At 39.3% G+C, this 14,259-nt stretch overlaps 2 protein-coding genes across 3 annotated transcripts in view; one reads left to right on the top strand and one right to left on the bottom strand.

Moving 5' to 3' along the window:
- Positions 1-56: 56 nt before the first annotated feature.
- On the bottom strand, positions 57-10,225 carry dync1li1 (dynein, cytoplasmic 1, light intermediate chain 1). 2 transcript variants are annotated; one of them, XM_088602183.1, is made up of 13 exons: positions 10,072-10,224; positions 9,833-9,906; positions 8,959-9,075; positions 8,014-8,244; positions 7,462-7,631; positions 6,859-6,952; positions 6,040-6,175; positions 5,625-5,736; positions 4,880-4,939; positions 3,693-3,737; positions 3,147-3,267; positions 2,862-2,996; positions 57-1,088 (listed from the first exon to the last, which is right to left on the bottom strand). In XM_088602183.1, the coding sequence occupies exons 1-13, from the start codon at positions 10,173-10,175 to the stop codon at positions 970-972; spliced, it is 1,518 nt and encodes a 505-aa protein (XP_088458309.1). In that variant the 5' UTR covers positions 10,176-10,224; the 3' UTR covers positions 57-969. The 2 variants fall into 2 exon arrangements, 1 of the variants encoding a protein (XP_088458309.1); XR_015925785.1 differs by lacking the exon at positions 57-1,088 and having other exon boundaries at positions 3,671-3,737; positions 10,072-10,225.
- Positions 10,226-10,490: 265 nt separating this feature from the next.
- LOC148651616 (copine-4) overlaps positions 10,491-14,259 on the top strand; it is a 100,710-nt gene continuing 96,941 nt past the window's right edge. The window contains exon 1 of the mRNA XM_088602176.1: positions 10,491-10,583. The gene's annotated coding sequence lies outside the window, so the exon portion shown is untranslated. The remainder of the gene's footprint in view (positions 10,584-14,259) is intronic.

The raw sequence follows: 14,259 nt of genomic DNA, 5'->3' as shown, positions 1-14,259 counted from the left end.
TTTATCATTTTGCCTGGCAGAGATGCAGTCTCTCAAAAAGTGAATTAAACCAGTGCTGAGAATAAATACAACTTTATTACAGGATTACATACCTGATGAATAGAAACATCACTACATTATCTGAAATAACAGGACCAACCATTTTGCAGGTTGCGAAGTATACATTCTTCAGATGAGGCTGACCTCTACCCCTTTCTTCCCGTTATACAGCAGCTAAGTAGTCTCGGACTGTACAAATGTATAGTATCTTTTAGTCAATTCAGTGCCAAAGAACAAGAGGTAATTAGTTCTAGCAAAAAACCCACAAATGTAGTGCATTACTTTGTTACTTCCCAAGTTCGAATAACTTTAATAAGGTACCTCAGAAGTGCAAGGGCAAAATAGCTGAATTTTCACTTACAGTGCTTAATACACTTTCCAGTTTATGGAATTCATTTTTCTTCCAATCACCTTTTAAAACGTTCCAAATTGTATTATCTATAATACAATGTGTCTACTCAACACTTTGTACTGAGATTTTAAGTAACGTTTCCTGAAAAATATTTTCCCATTACTGCCTTTGGCCAACTGGAGTATATCCAGTTAGGTCCACCTAAATCTATTTCTCTTGTCTGTTAAAGTACTATTAGAATTTGGACTTCTTGGTCTTCAATCAACAAGAAAAAAAAACAAAAAAAAAATCCAGTGATTACCATCAGATTCATAGTAATAAATAACACTCTGTAAACCAGACACAGAAGGCATTAGTGGGCCAGTGTTCACATTTCCATATGCAATCCATCTTTAACCTTGCTGCTAGTTATTCAGAATTCCCTTACAGACAGGACATTAATGAGTCAAGCACACAATGGTACACCTGTCCTTTAAAGGTAGTCTGTGTAGTTGGTTGTACTAGGTGGCCCGCAGTAACGCGTCACGGAAAAGGGAAGACAGACTCGGACAGTAAGTGAGGAGGCTCTGCTGCTGTCTTCAGGATTCATCGTCTTCTGCTGGAGATGTTGGAGTTGCTGGAGAAGACGCTTCAGTGTCTGGTTTACTTGAAATTCGATCAAGCTCTGCCTGCACATCTGTCAAGCCAAGCTTCTGCACTGGAATAGAACAAGTCACAGTTAGTACGCAATCATGCACCAGATGCCCCAGAATGTAGTCAGAAACAGTCCACAGGGAGGTAGGCTATTCCATGCATTCCTTCATTCACAAAAGCATCCCAGAGTTAAGACCTTCCTAAACCAAGAATAAAAACAGGACAATCTCATTGTGCTACACCAAAAAGAAATAAGATGTAATTACAAATTTCCTCATATCGTTTTAGTTCTGATGAGGCAGTTCAGATTAAGTTCTGTACTTCTGTTCATGTTCCATGAAAATCCTCTTCTATAAAGGAAAAGTTAATCTTTCTTTTTAAAAGCTTGGCATTTTCAACTTTTAATATGAAGCACTCAGAAACAAAACTACTACAAAAAATAATCTGTATTCAAAGAAAGATAAAAATCAAACATTGTATGCTTGGGTGTTAAAAACAACAGCATTATCTAGCCATAATAGGAAGAAGAGCAAAGCAATTTCACCAGTAAATCCTAACAGGATAGGGAAGACCCGATAGTTAACCCCTGGTGTGAAATGCACACAACAACAAGCATCGATGCCAAACTACTCAGTTAAATGTGCATGAAACAGCTACAGATGCAACAGAAGAAGCAAAGGCAAATGCAGCTCAAAAGAACAAAAATGATCATCAAAGACAAGAAAATGGAGACACAGACGTACAGAACACAAGGAGTCAAGATGCAATAAGCCCCGGAACAGTTTAAGATAACATAAAATACTTTTGCAAAGGAAGACAAACGTGGTGCTTATGAAGGTAGGGAAGTCACAAACGCCTGCAGTTACACTAAGGAGTCGAAGATGTGTATGACATGGATATGATAAGGAACATGCAGACGTATTGCCAAGCAGCAGTATGAACACATTATATGATGAGGGGAACAAATGAAGGATTCTGCTTGCATGATAATGGTCAATGGCTCTTTAAATGTATTTAGTGCAAGCAAGAACGTTACTCAAACACTGACCTTAACGGGGCCAGCATCCTGTAACTGTGACAGAGGGTGAGGCTACATTAACACAATGAACTTTAACATGACATGCTGTAACACACTGCACATAACCCAGAGTACTCATGGCTGAATGGCAGAATAGACAGGAAAAGTTTTATCTAAACTCATGCTATTAAAATCTAAACTAAAAATGAATGCTTAATCCATCACAATTTTTAAAGTGCATTAAGCACATACATAGTAGACACTGTTCCTAAAATGAGCTAATCTGGAGTTAAAGAGTTCTGAGCTGGAAAAAATAAAAGAAATTAAAACAAATCAGACTTTGACTAAAAATATAAAAGTATGATAGTTACAACAAAATAAACAGGAAAAAAAGGTTTCATTCAATTTCATGAACTACCCTTTAAACATCTTGCTGAAAGGGTGTTGTAACGAGCTAAACTGCTGCACATGAGAAATGTTTTTTTTCCCCCTACAATTCAGCAATTTACTTTTTGCCTGAAAAATGGGAAAAAAAGGTAAAACTAGATAACACTGGTTTTAAAATTCCAGTGAAAGTTTAAAGGTTCTAATACAGAAGCTTATAATTGTCCATTATGGTATTGTTGGCATGTTTCCCTATGTCAGCCATTGAAGAGAAGGTGGGTTCCAGTTTTGAGGTCAGTCAACCTTTAGGAAGCAAATCTTATAAGCAAGAAAGTTTTAAAATTTTTTCACTCCTATTCTTCTACATCATTTGTCCCGTCTAGCTTGATTTTTAGCCTACGTGCAAAAAACACGCCGAGCCATCACGTGCAGTACCTGATTTCTTGGCTGATCCAGGGACGCAGCTACCACCCCCTGCTGGACTGCTGCCTCCAGCCCCCGGAGAGCCGGTCTTTTTACTCAACAGGCTGTTGAAGAAGTTTGCCAAGACGCCCTCGCTTGTGGTTCCAGCTATAATCCATCAAAAAAAAATTCAAATCATACAGATGTTCATGTGTGAACTGGCATTTAAAATGCTTTACATGAATGTCTAAATGTTTCTACAGATCTGAAAGGATGTCATGTGTTCTCATGCTCCCACCACATATTTCATTTCCACACCTTTCATGTTGGGGTCGATCTTCTTGGCGTTGGCTGGAACTGGCATGACGCTGGCCACGTTACTGGATCCAGAACGAACTGGTGTTCGTGGAGAACCTCCAGGGCCTCTGTTGGTGGCATCCTAAACAAAAAGAAAAAGAAAAAAGAAAGAGTTCCATTCTTAAAAAAAACACAAGAACGCTGTTAAGATCTGCCTAATATGCATATAGTTGGTCACACATCTCTCTTGATATGAAACCCATTACAGCATTAAAAAGAGAGGCAGAAATCTAAGACTGCTATGAAAACGTAGAGAGAGTCAAACTCATTCTTTTTTTAAGTGTATGTACTTGATTTGTTCTGGAGAAGTCTGAGAACTAAAGATGTTACTGCATTTCAGAATTTGTTTTCAAGGTCACTTGCACAGTGAAGTGCAATTCACAATTATACAATTATTTTGAACAGATCTGAGATATCCAATACTGTTCGACTTACACCGTTTAATGTTTGCATTAATTTAAAAGGAGAAAGATGCGCTCGATTACCCTTAAAGGAAAACATACTGACCACTGGTCTTCCAGCAGCGACAGGAGGTTGCTTTGCAAGTAGGGACTGAAAAGAAAGATACCACATTAATGCAAGCACACTTCACGCATGCAGAAGCCGCTGCAGCACTTCCATGCTTTTTGGCAGAGAAGGTGGCAGGATACGAAATCACTGGAAGGTCTTGAATTACTATACAATAGGCTACCTAACCTGCATCTCCTGTGATCCTCAGTATTACAGAAATTTTGCCACTAGAGCCTAGATTTCATTAATTGGTCATTAGCATATCGTTTTAGAAATCAAGGAGCTGGTTATATCCCAGTATTGTAAAGTGGTGAATGGTACGGGCCAGAGGTTGCACAGCTCTTACTGCAGTGATGATGTACAGCAGAGAACTGGAGCAACTCATTGTAAATAAGTAGATAAAGCTGTTGTCATGTTACTTCTAAGCGTGCTGTGATAAATGTTGCTAACCCTTGTTCTATCCATGAAAGGCAAAAGTCACCGTCTGTTGGGCTTTTATACAACATTTTCATTTCATATTACTGGATATAAAAATTATATTGCACTGTTTTGGAATGCACTCTTCTTTGTCTTCCCAGATTTATTCATAGACATACAAGTGAACTGGTGAGTCACCATTTACCATGGCTACTCAATATTACCACTTCTTTAAATTGTTCGTGCTCCCCACAGATTAGACCTAAAACTAAACATCAAGCTTAATTAAAAAATAAACAGGTAACCTTAAAAAACTTAGGTCTACACCAGGGAAATATCAGACTGTCCTTCTTATAAAATACATTTCAGAGTTGAGCGATATTCATTTTGGAATTCATGAACACGATGCTGTTTTCTATAGATACAGACATCAAGGTGCGTATTGCCTTAAAGTCCACTTTTACCATAATAATAATAATGCAACGCCTAAGACAATACTTCCCAAACTGTTATGCTGTGGAAGGGTCTCAGGAGAGCCGCCGAGTCGGAAAAGACTGGGCTTAGGATTGTGATAAACGCGTGGCCCAGGAGATTCGTGCAGTCCCGATGAACCAATGTGAACCAAAAGTCCATTCACAAAAACAAGCTCACGCTTCACATTGCAATTCTACTCAAAAAAGTGAAATTGAATATTTCACATTGAAATCATAATCCTTTTCAGGGAAACAGAAATCTGAAGAAAGTCATTCACACTACACTTTTCTTACCTGCAGCTTTATGAGAAACACTTGATCATCTTCTGCTGCAATTTCTTTTTCATGAACAAACTGGAAAATAAAAAACAATCCAAAGTGACAAGATTGCCTGAATCATCTGTTTTAAAGATTATCAAGTCCCACCTCCAATAATACTTGGAAGTTATCAACTAAGTATTTCATGTATTCAATCCAAGTTAATCGCTCAATTAAGAGCAATCTGACAGGTATTATGATTGTATAAATGACCTCTAAATTAATTTGACAAATCAGCAGTTTGACTGATCATAAAGTGTTCCATGTTTCTAGGAACTGATGGTATAATGGTCACCTATAAAAAAAGTGCCAGACTCAGGATCTCCAGGCTCAGGCTTGGAGACCCCTGGAATAGAAGAGGATCTTCTGCGGATGAGATGTTAAACCGAGGTCATGTTTAACCCCCCGTGCACCATGGGCTTGCACAAGCTGGCCTCCAGAATAGCTGGTCCTTACCTCAGTGAATGACTTTCACTCACTTTCTCTACCTGCTGTGTAATGGGGACGCTGGCACAATGGCTGCTGTGAGTCACCCAGGTGGGTTCTACTGTGGTAGACCAAGTGGGTCACTATATGTAAATTGCTTTAATATCCTCCAGAATGAAAAGTACTATTTAAGTGTAATGTATCATCATCATCATCATCTAATGCAGACATACTTTGAAGCATTGAGAAAAGCCTGATGCATAACTAATGTATTGTAGATCTGAAAGTGTATTACCTTTCTAACAGGTGGCTTAACTATTATATCTTCAAAGTTGTCTTCTGCTTTTAAAGACTGAAAGTTTTCATGGAGGATGGCAATCTTTTTTTCATTGTCCCACCCTGCTGGACTAAAAAAACAAAACAAGTAAACATCTAACCAACACAGCAACTGTTTTATATAGCAGAACTTTTATAAAATCTCTCTTCAACCTGAGCTCTATGGGTACAAATAAGTTCCACTCTGAATGCACATTCAACAATCGAACTTTGAACACGCTCACAACTGAAATGATCTCAAATGTGAAGATGTATTTTAATTAAGCAGTGATTTTCTTTTTAGTAACCTTCATTAAATTCCGTCCTTTTTAGTGTCCCCAATAAAACAAAATTTCAACAGAGAAAATCTTTGCATTTTTTTAGATGACACTTACATAAATACTGCATCCTTTTCCACAATTTGAGCGGGTGAGTTGAAAGGAAACCCATACAATCTATGGACAATATATTTATATAATAAATCTAGATTTTTATTTTCCTTCATTGAAGTGTATATTAGTGCTGCGCCATCTGGTGAGCTGGGGTGAAGGAAAACATTTTCACAACGAACCCCTCCTGAACCCCTGCTATCCCTTGCAGAAGGTTCCTAAAACAACGATGCCATTTCACACCAGCTGTATGACCGATCCCAGGTCATGTCTTGAAAGAAGCCAGGGTCCCGACTTCTTTCACACTCCCCACCCTGGCTTCCACGGCAAACTGGTTACGTGCGACAGGTTATTAAGCTACTCCTACGCGATGCAATATTAAAGCTCAATAACCTGAGCAAGTGGTAATGTGTCAATAGTTTAACAATATAATACAATTAACAACGCCATAAATAACTTCACCAGAGACTGAGGGTGCTTGTACGGGTTGGCCGCTGTCGTGTGCCGGCATGCGATCCTGCACAGACACTGGCCGATGCAATCATTCAGGTGTAAAAATTACTGAAATGTGAAACTTATAAAACTGGGAACGACACCTTTTAAACTCACCAGGCTTCTCTTTACTTCTCGTGTATAAAAACTAAAACGCTTTTCCATTCAGGAAGCGTTCCCTCACATGTTCAATCTGCATATTAAAATCCATTCTAAAAGTGTAACATCCTTACATTTTCAACAGACTGGGAACCGGTATTCTTAATATAATAAGTAGCTTCCTGCAACATACATGTCATTGGAATCTATGAAAGCCAGATTCTGAAAGGATACATTGCAAGCAAAACCGACGAATATGCAACTGAATGAAGTCGAAATGTTCATCTTTGTAGTCGTGTTCCTTTTCCAAGCTACTAATGGCATCGCACTGCAAAGGAGAGAAAATCCAAATTCCAGTCAGTCGCAAGTAAGCAGTGAAAACCATCACTAACGAACAGCTCTAAGACTGAGTGCACCCAATCATAATGTGGCTGTTTCTCAATATGTCAGACTCCATTTTGATTCTTCAAAGTGATGCTGCAGTTTATAAATGAAATGTTTGAATAAAAAATGTAAACCACTGAACTCCTTGACTTTGCTTTGTGCATATCTGTGTTACTTATGACGCTGAAAACTAGACACACAGGATTTGGTGTATACTGAATTAAAAATGTCATTCACCTGACATATACATATATGATGTAAAAAATAACGATACTAAAAGATATCTATCGTAAAACTTAGTAAAATATCAATTACAGCTTTAAATAATAAACAGGTTATGGTAAGAACATAAATGTTTTTCTGCTTTTTCAGTCACCCCAAAAGCAAATAAGTTGTCACATAAAACATTTTCTACTATGATAAAGCTCTTTAAGAGCTGTTATGCTGTCTCACCTTTGTGCAAACTACTATAACTGGTACACCGAGATTATGTGTAAGTGTATTTTCACCAAGAGGCAAGACAATGCTTTCATCATCTCCATCGGGCACAGACGGGTTTCTTCTCTGGGGAGAAACAGTGAGGTCAGCTCCTGGATCTGCATATTCCTGGAACTGTTTCACCACTGCATCAACAGGAAATCAGATTGAGTTAGCACACAATGGACACACCTGCTTCAGACAGACGAGTAACTACAGTGACTACGGGCAATGGGACCAGAATAATATTTTTAGAAAAAAATAAAATACTTCCAAGAATATTCAAAGAAAATTAAAAGTTATTTACTATGACCACAAAAAAAGTCTCAGGTGAAACAGTCAATAGTTGATTGATTTCCTGCAGTAATTAAATGTGCCTGGAGATGCTGTGGTGAGTGTTTTGCTGACTTTGGATTTAAAAAGGTGACGTTAACACGTACGCAGACCAACAGACTATTACCAAGCAGTAGATCTGAAGGAAATATTACACTACAAACTGTCAGCAGAAGGAATGCTTTCCAGACTTACATTTTTGCTCCATTTCCTTCATCACTTCAGGTGGGATCTTCAGTTTGTCAATATACTCTCTAATTACACTGGCCCATTTCTGCAAAGAGTCCAGGGATGTCCAAGGTCTCGACATGTCTACAACAAACAGTACTACGGTATCTGATAAACTGTCAGTAGACACCGCAAATTTCTGGAGGCCTTTATGATACAGGTCACCATCCAAGATCCACGCATTACATCTGGTAAGATCTGGAAACGAAAATCGGGGGGGGGGGGGGGGGGAGGACTTTTTGTAGATCAAAAAACTTTTTTTCTGCAATCAGTTTAGTTACAATTATTTGTCCAAATGTTTGGACTCACTCACCTGTCAGATATATCAAAGACCAAAATAAAATACATGACTGAGGCACAGTCAAAAAGGAAACTACTGCCTTTCAAAGTAATAAAAGAAAAGGTCGGATGACTGCAGGGCTGTGGTATGTGTAAGAACGGGGAGTGTAAGTATTGTTTAATGGGTTCAATAATTTAAAGTGGACATAGGGAAACTTATTTTTCCACAGAGAGCGGTTATTGCACTGTCCAATTTGTCATCTATTGTGACAACAGTTGAGTACCAATCTCTACTCTGCACTAAGCTGAGCTGTTGTAAGTGACAGTGCGACAAAAGGCTCATTTCTTTTTAAGTAACACAGAAGACGTGCCTGTTTACGCATCTGTTATTCTGTCAAGGATATTTTTCACCTGAAACAGAAATAATGTAGTTTTACAGGGCCAAGGGCTAATGAAGAATTTCAGTTATTGTACTCGTAGCCTTGAACACAAAGTCTATTAATGGATTATTCTGAACACCCAAGCTCAGCATTTACCCAACTCTATGCTAAGAAATACTTTCATCCCATGAACCAACCACATGGTACTCTGAGCACTGACATGCCAAGTGAAACACAGGTCATTCATACTTACCATCGATGTCCTCATCATGCACACTGAAGTATAAGTACTCCAGACCTCTTCCCTTCATGTACTCTTCTATACCCTGAAGTTTCGCAATCAAAGTGGTTTTACCAGCCCCATCTTCACCTGAAGAAATGTACAACCAAGAAACATGCCCAGCAGTCACTCACTGCCTTTACTCCGAATAGACTTTACAGTTGTGCTTCACAAAACAGCCTTACTTTTCACCGTGTAAGATTAATGAAACTAATTAGCATTTATAATACAATTAAACCTTACAAAATTCTACAGGCAGGAACAATTAATTATTTTAAGCGATTCCATTAAATTGCTATTACTAATTTAATTGTGGCTGCATTGCAAAATCGTCCAAAACAAAAAACAAGAGTCATATAACTCTTATGTATCGCAAAACATAAGATACATCGATGTATACTTCATAAAGTAATGAATGAGAGGCTCAGATGAAGCGATGCCCACTGTTAATACACTGGCAGATTATCGTACATCCTCTAAAAACAGCAGAGGGGTGAACTTGCTACCTTGGAAGGTGTATTTAACGAGCTGACTGTTCAGTATTACAGAAAAAATAGAAGACGTTTCTACGACTACATCTCACCACACCGATCAATTGATGGAAATTATTTAACGGTCATAAAAAAACACAGGTTTTTGATCCGTGCACAAACTGTCCACGAACACGCTAAGTCTCTTTTAAGTTATCACAAAGAAAAAAAGAGCACAAGAGCTGTACAGTAGCGGATGCATCATCGTTAAGAGGGGGATGAGACAACAGACCCAAGCCACGACAGCGAAAAGATAACAGACACAAGACACTCGTATTTGAAACGGCATCCCCTTAGCAGGTAAAAACGACACTTACCCATAACGAGGACGTTTTTCCCTGATGGCAATTTGGACCGGGAGTGCGTTGAAACCTCGCTCAGGATAGACGACCTGCACACAAACAGACAGCGCTGAGGGCGAACTGCCATTCAAACTGATGGGGCTCATCACCGCAACTGACCCACTCGCCTTCAGACTTTCCTGCCCCGCAAAAGAAAAACAAGAAGAAGCAGGAGGAGAGGCTGCCCCGGCGCCCCGAGTATGTGCACTACTCACCACAGGTTCTGCCCGTCCTCTTCCCCGCCGTTGTGGGTCTCCGACCCGGCGGTGTTGACGGCCGGGTTGCTGGATGTGGAAGCTGATCTCGCCACGGCGGCCATGTTCACAGGCGGTCTGCGGCGCTGCAGCCTCCCACCGCGGTGCCCGGATGTGAGGCCTAGTCAAATAGGGGCGGTACGCGGAGCCTGTGAGGGGTAAGGGTGTGAAAGCAGCCCTGACACTGTTCGACATTTATTTTGGTTATGTCCTATGGTAGAAACCTTCTGGATTGATTGGCAAACGTATATTAAAAAGGAGGCCAATGTTGATTTTAGTTTTAAAGAAATAGATGTCATGTTAAATTTCAATCCCATAGGACATACAGTAATACAAGAATATCGTTTGAAATTGACTTAATTATTATACAGGTTCACATCGGTATGCATCCTCACCACTCCCGCCTCAGGTCGGCCCTCCACCACTGGGTTCGAACCCAGGCTTCCAGCATCACTCAACAGGGAACCAGCCAGGTGAGTTATAGGGAAATCTCCCCTTGACCTGCCGGCTGAGGTCCCTGCTATTCACAGGGAAGGGCAGTGACGTCATCACGCTGGCAAGCCGGCTTGAACAACCTGTAATGGCGGCCGTATGTGTTACACTCTCCCCCACGTAATTCGCCGTCCTCAGCGAAGGGCTATCCCATCCCACTCCTGACACCAATCACAGATTCCCATCACAGATTGTTTCATAAACCAGCTCTAAATACAGCATATGGCAGCACTCGTGTTGGTCCTCTTCCTAATTTCCATGATGCTACGGTATATGCACAGCAACTACACACTTTCTGCTACAATTGTGGTCTCTGTGACCTCTTTGCTTAATATAGCCCACTTTAAATGAGCAAAAGAGGGCCGGATGGTGTTGTCTCTTTTGCACCCTAATGTTTTTGCAATACATTACAACTGCCATTTTAATGTATTTTTTGTACCACTGGGCTGTTACTTGTCTAGTCTAAATACTGTATATATAGGGTATACAGTATAACTGGGGCTATCCATGAGCCAATCAGTCATTTATTCAAATGTAGTACCTGTAATTACAAACACCAATTTGGTATGATTAACAATGGAGATAGGTGAAAATAAGAATAAATATTTTCCTTCAGTGAATAAAAGTCTTGCACTATGCAGTTAGAGACAGAGTTCGAATTGTTGCTTCTTAGGGATCCACTGTCCACAGCAGTTGCTCTGCATGACTGAACCGGTATCAATTCGTTGGATCTGACTGCTATCCTACATCATTGCGAACAATTCCGTTATTGACAAATTGGAAAAAAAAAAACTTGAAAACTATTTGTGAGAAGCCAAACCAGTGTTAAAAAAACCCGAGAGAGGAAGTTTAACAGAATCAGTTTTTATTCAGTCTGCAGGCAGCGGGACAGCACGGCGACGGCACCATCCATCACAGGAGCAATTCTCACAAATCAAAAGCAGACAAACAGCTAATGGCTTCCGTACAACCCATTCGCTTCACAAAGTTTGATCATTTTAGAAAAGGCCACTCATCCTAACAGTTGTTTTTACTATTACTTTTACTGTCAGCATCAGTGGTCAAATTTGTTTTAGACATACAGTATATAGTAAAATAACCTTGGTCTCAATTAAAAAAAAAAACAATTGAATGACGATATTGAGCAGGGGGCACATGATAAGACACGTGTGTTGTGATACGTGCCCTGTGCACATTTTTAAATTCAGTTCTAAAAGCGGCACGGTTCTCAAGGGGAGTCTGTAAGAAACCCACAAGCCTGGGCAAAGGTACCCACTGCAGTGCTGGTAATGAACACAATGAACCTTCCCAAAAGGGTCAGGCTCTTTCTAAAACACGTTCTAGTGCTTTTCTAATTAATTCAGGTTAATCATTGCTTCTCACCATCCCAGGCCAGTGGGAGGTATACACTTCATTTCCTCCACATTAGACTTACCACAGCATGGACAGCTCATTTTGGTACCCAATTTCTGGCCCCTAATGGACCTAATGCTACTGACTTAGACCATAAATTAACTACATGTGTAATTAACTGGTTTCACTTGCCATCTGTATGTTGTTTTTAATGCTTTTGATTTATAAAACTTGTGAGGACTATAAACATACAGTCTGCTGCATGACATCAAGCATTTACTGTTATTATCCCGATTCACAGTTATGATGTCCACACAATATAACATCCAGAAATCCATTTTTTTAACGAATAAAGTTATTACACTTGAATTATCCGAAAAAATAAGTTTATCATTTGCAAACAATTTTGAAGAAAGGCCCGAGTCAAATACGGGAATAGTAATAAAATGGCCAGCAGTGGTACCTCTAGTGGTAAAAGCAGTACATGGCACCTGGCTGTTTGCTCTTTTTAAGACAGCCGTGAGCCGTCTCAAGCACCCCGGGCACAATAGCACAATGATAAGTGATCGTTTTTCTTTCACATTACTTTTTTTGCTTTGGATGTGTGGAACAGGTTGTGTATATAACGGATATTGTTGAATGTTAAACCTGCACATAAGCTTGAATACCTTTGCTAGACACTGTGTGTTCTTTCAGATATTAGTATTTGATCTGGATTGAAATATCACGGTAGAATCCTAAGTAGTGGGTGCATAAAGATCCCTGAACATGTTAACATTTGTAAAATATATTTTGTAAATACATTAGCAATAATCATTGAGTATGGCTGTGAAAAAGAACACAGAAGCCGTTCTTCTTCCTTTTGGAAGTCAAACCAGCTATTAACTTTAGTCCACACCATAGTAAATGAATTAGACATGTTTACTCTCAGGAAAAGCTATATCCGAATGTTGTGATGAAACACAAAATGACAAAATATATCCAGGAGATGTAGTGGAAAATGTGTAGATTTGTATGTGAGCAGAAGGATTTTCCATCCCAACTTTTTCTTGGCGAGAAAAATGACAATTTCACACAAGTTTCTCGAAAGAGGAAGACTCCTGTTTTTTCTTCGGATTATTATTTCATATTCGTGACAGTCTTCGTATCGCCAACAAAGAGACAGAGCACATTTTCTTGAATTCTGACACAAGGACAAAGGGATTCTTCGCACTCCAAAGATCTTTTTACTTAATATACAGTATCTCTCCAGGGAATGTCACGGATGTTCAGAGGGAGTGTGCTTTCAAGATCCCTTTACCATCTGTATCTCATATTCTGAGAAATGGGCCCAGAGAGTACCTCTTTAAATTTCTGTGAAACATGCTGGCACATCTACAGAAATATGAAATGCTTAGAGACTGGGTGTATAAAAGTCAAGTAACTGACTCTAAACTGTTGCTGTCAAGCATTCCAAATGAAATAGTCCTCCCGAGAAAATAAACTGGGTCTTTATCACTTAAGTGTTTATTTAATTGTCCAGCTATCTCATTGGAAAGGTGGTGGGTTCAAATCCCATGTGGAGCTGTTACTCTTGAGCTGGTCCAGTACTTCAGTCAGAATGCTCCGCTAAAGTTCCCAAGAACCTACGCTTACAAAATGCCAAGATTTCTGTGAGTTGTTTTGCCTAAAAGCATCAGCCACATCAATTAATAACAGCCATTTAGAATGTGTCAAAGAGCTGTTGTACACGTGAGGTGAAGGGAAGTGTGGAATTAAACTCTGAATTATGACACTTGACTGTTTTCTCGGCAAAACGCGCCCCTTATAACATCGTTATCTTCAAACAAGCAGGGCAGAAGTCACGCATTATCTGTCTTCCCTTCACATCCTGCAGAGGTGAATTATTTTCTTGAATCCAGTCATGAGGCTAGAGTCTCTTAAAAAAATCTGTCATGCTTTTTGAAAATATTTTAAATAATCTATAAAACATTAATGCTTGTTTTCCTTTCAATTTCACTTCAGCATACTAATACAGCTGCCAATATACATTATATCATTGTAAATAAAATTGATTCTATTTCAGTGACATATGATAATGTCATATTTCTGCAGACTTAAAAGTTTACATTTTATTGAACTTTAATCAGCCTGTTCAATAACTAACCTTAGTAAAGTCCTGACGTTTTGGAACATTTAAGATCCAGTCTGCTTGCAGGATGGTCAGCCCTGTGAAAGGGGAAAAGGAAATGTTTATGCTGGCATTCAGGGCAGCTGAACCTGCTGCTGTGTCTCAGATTGTAACAATTTCAATCTGCTAATTAC

This window comes from Lepisosteus platostomus, chromosome 12, assembly GCF_059453375.1.
Source record: "Lepisosteus platostomus isolate fLepPlt1 chromosome 12, fLepPlt1.hap1, whole genome shotgun sequence".
NCBI classification, from domain to species: Eukaryota; Metazoa; Chordata; class Actinopteri; order Semionotiformes; family Lepisosteidae; genus Lepisosteus; species Lepisosteus platostomus.
Note: the sequence above shows the minus strand (reverse complement) of the source record. Positions and strands in the feature narration are given on the sequence as shown.

Excerpts from the sequence above, each read along its gene's own strand:
- dync1li1 (XM_088602183.1), bottom strand. The coding sequence starts at position 10,175 with ATGGCCGCCGTGGCGAGATCAGCTTCCACATCCAGCAACCCGGCCGTC. Across the intron at positions 4,940-5,624 it reads TTAAGCCACCTGTTAGAAAG|TTTGTTCATGAAAAAGAAAT; the intron begins GTAATACACTTT and ends TTTATTTTCCAG. Across the intron at positions 2,997-3,146 it reads GATCGACCCCAACATGAAAG|CTGGAACCACAAGCGAGGGC; the intron begins GTGTGGAAATGA and ends GATGGATTATAG.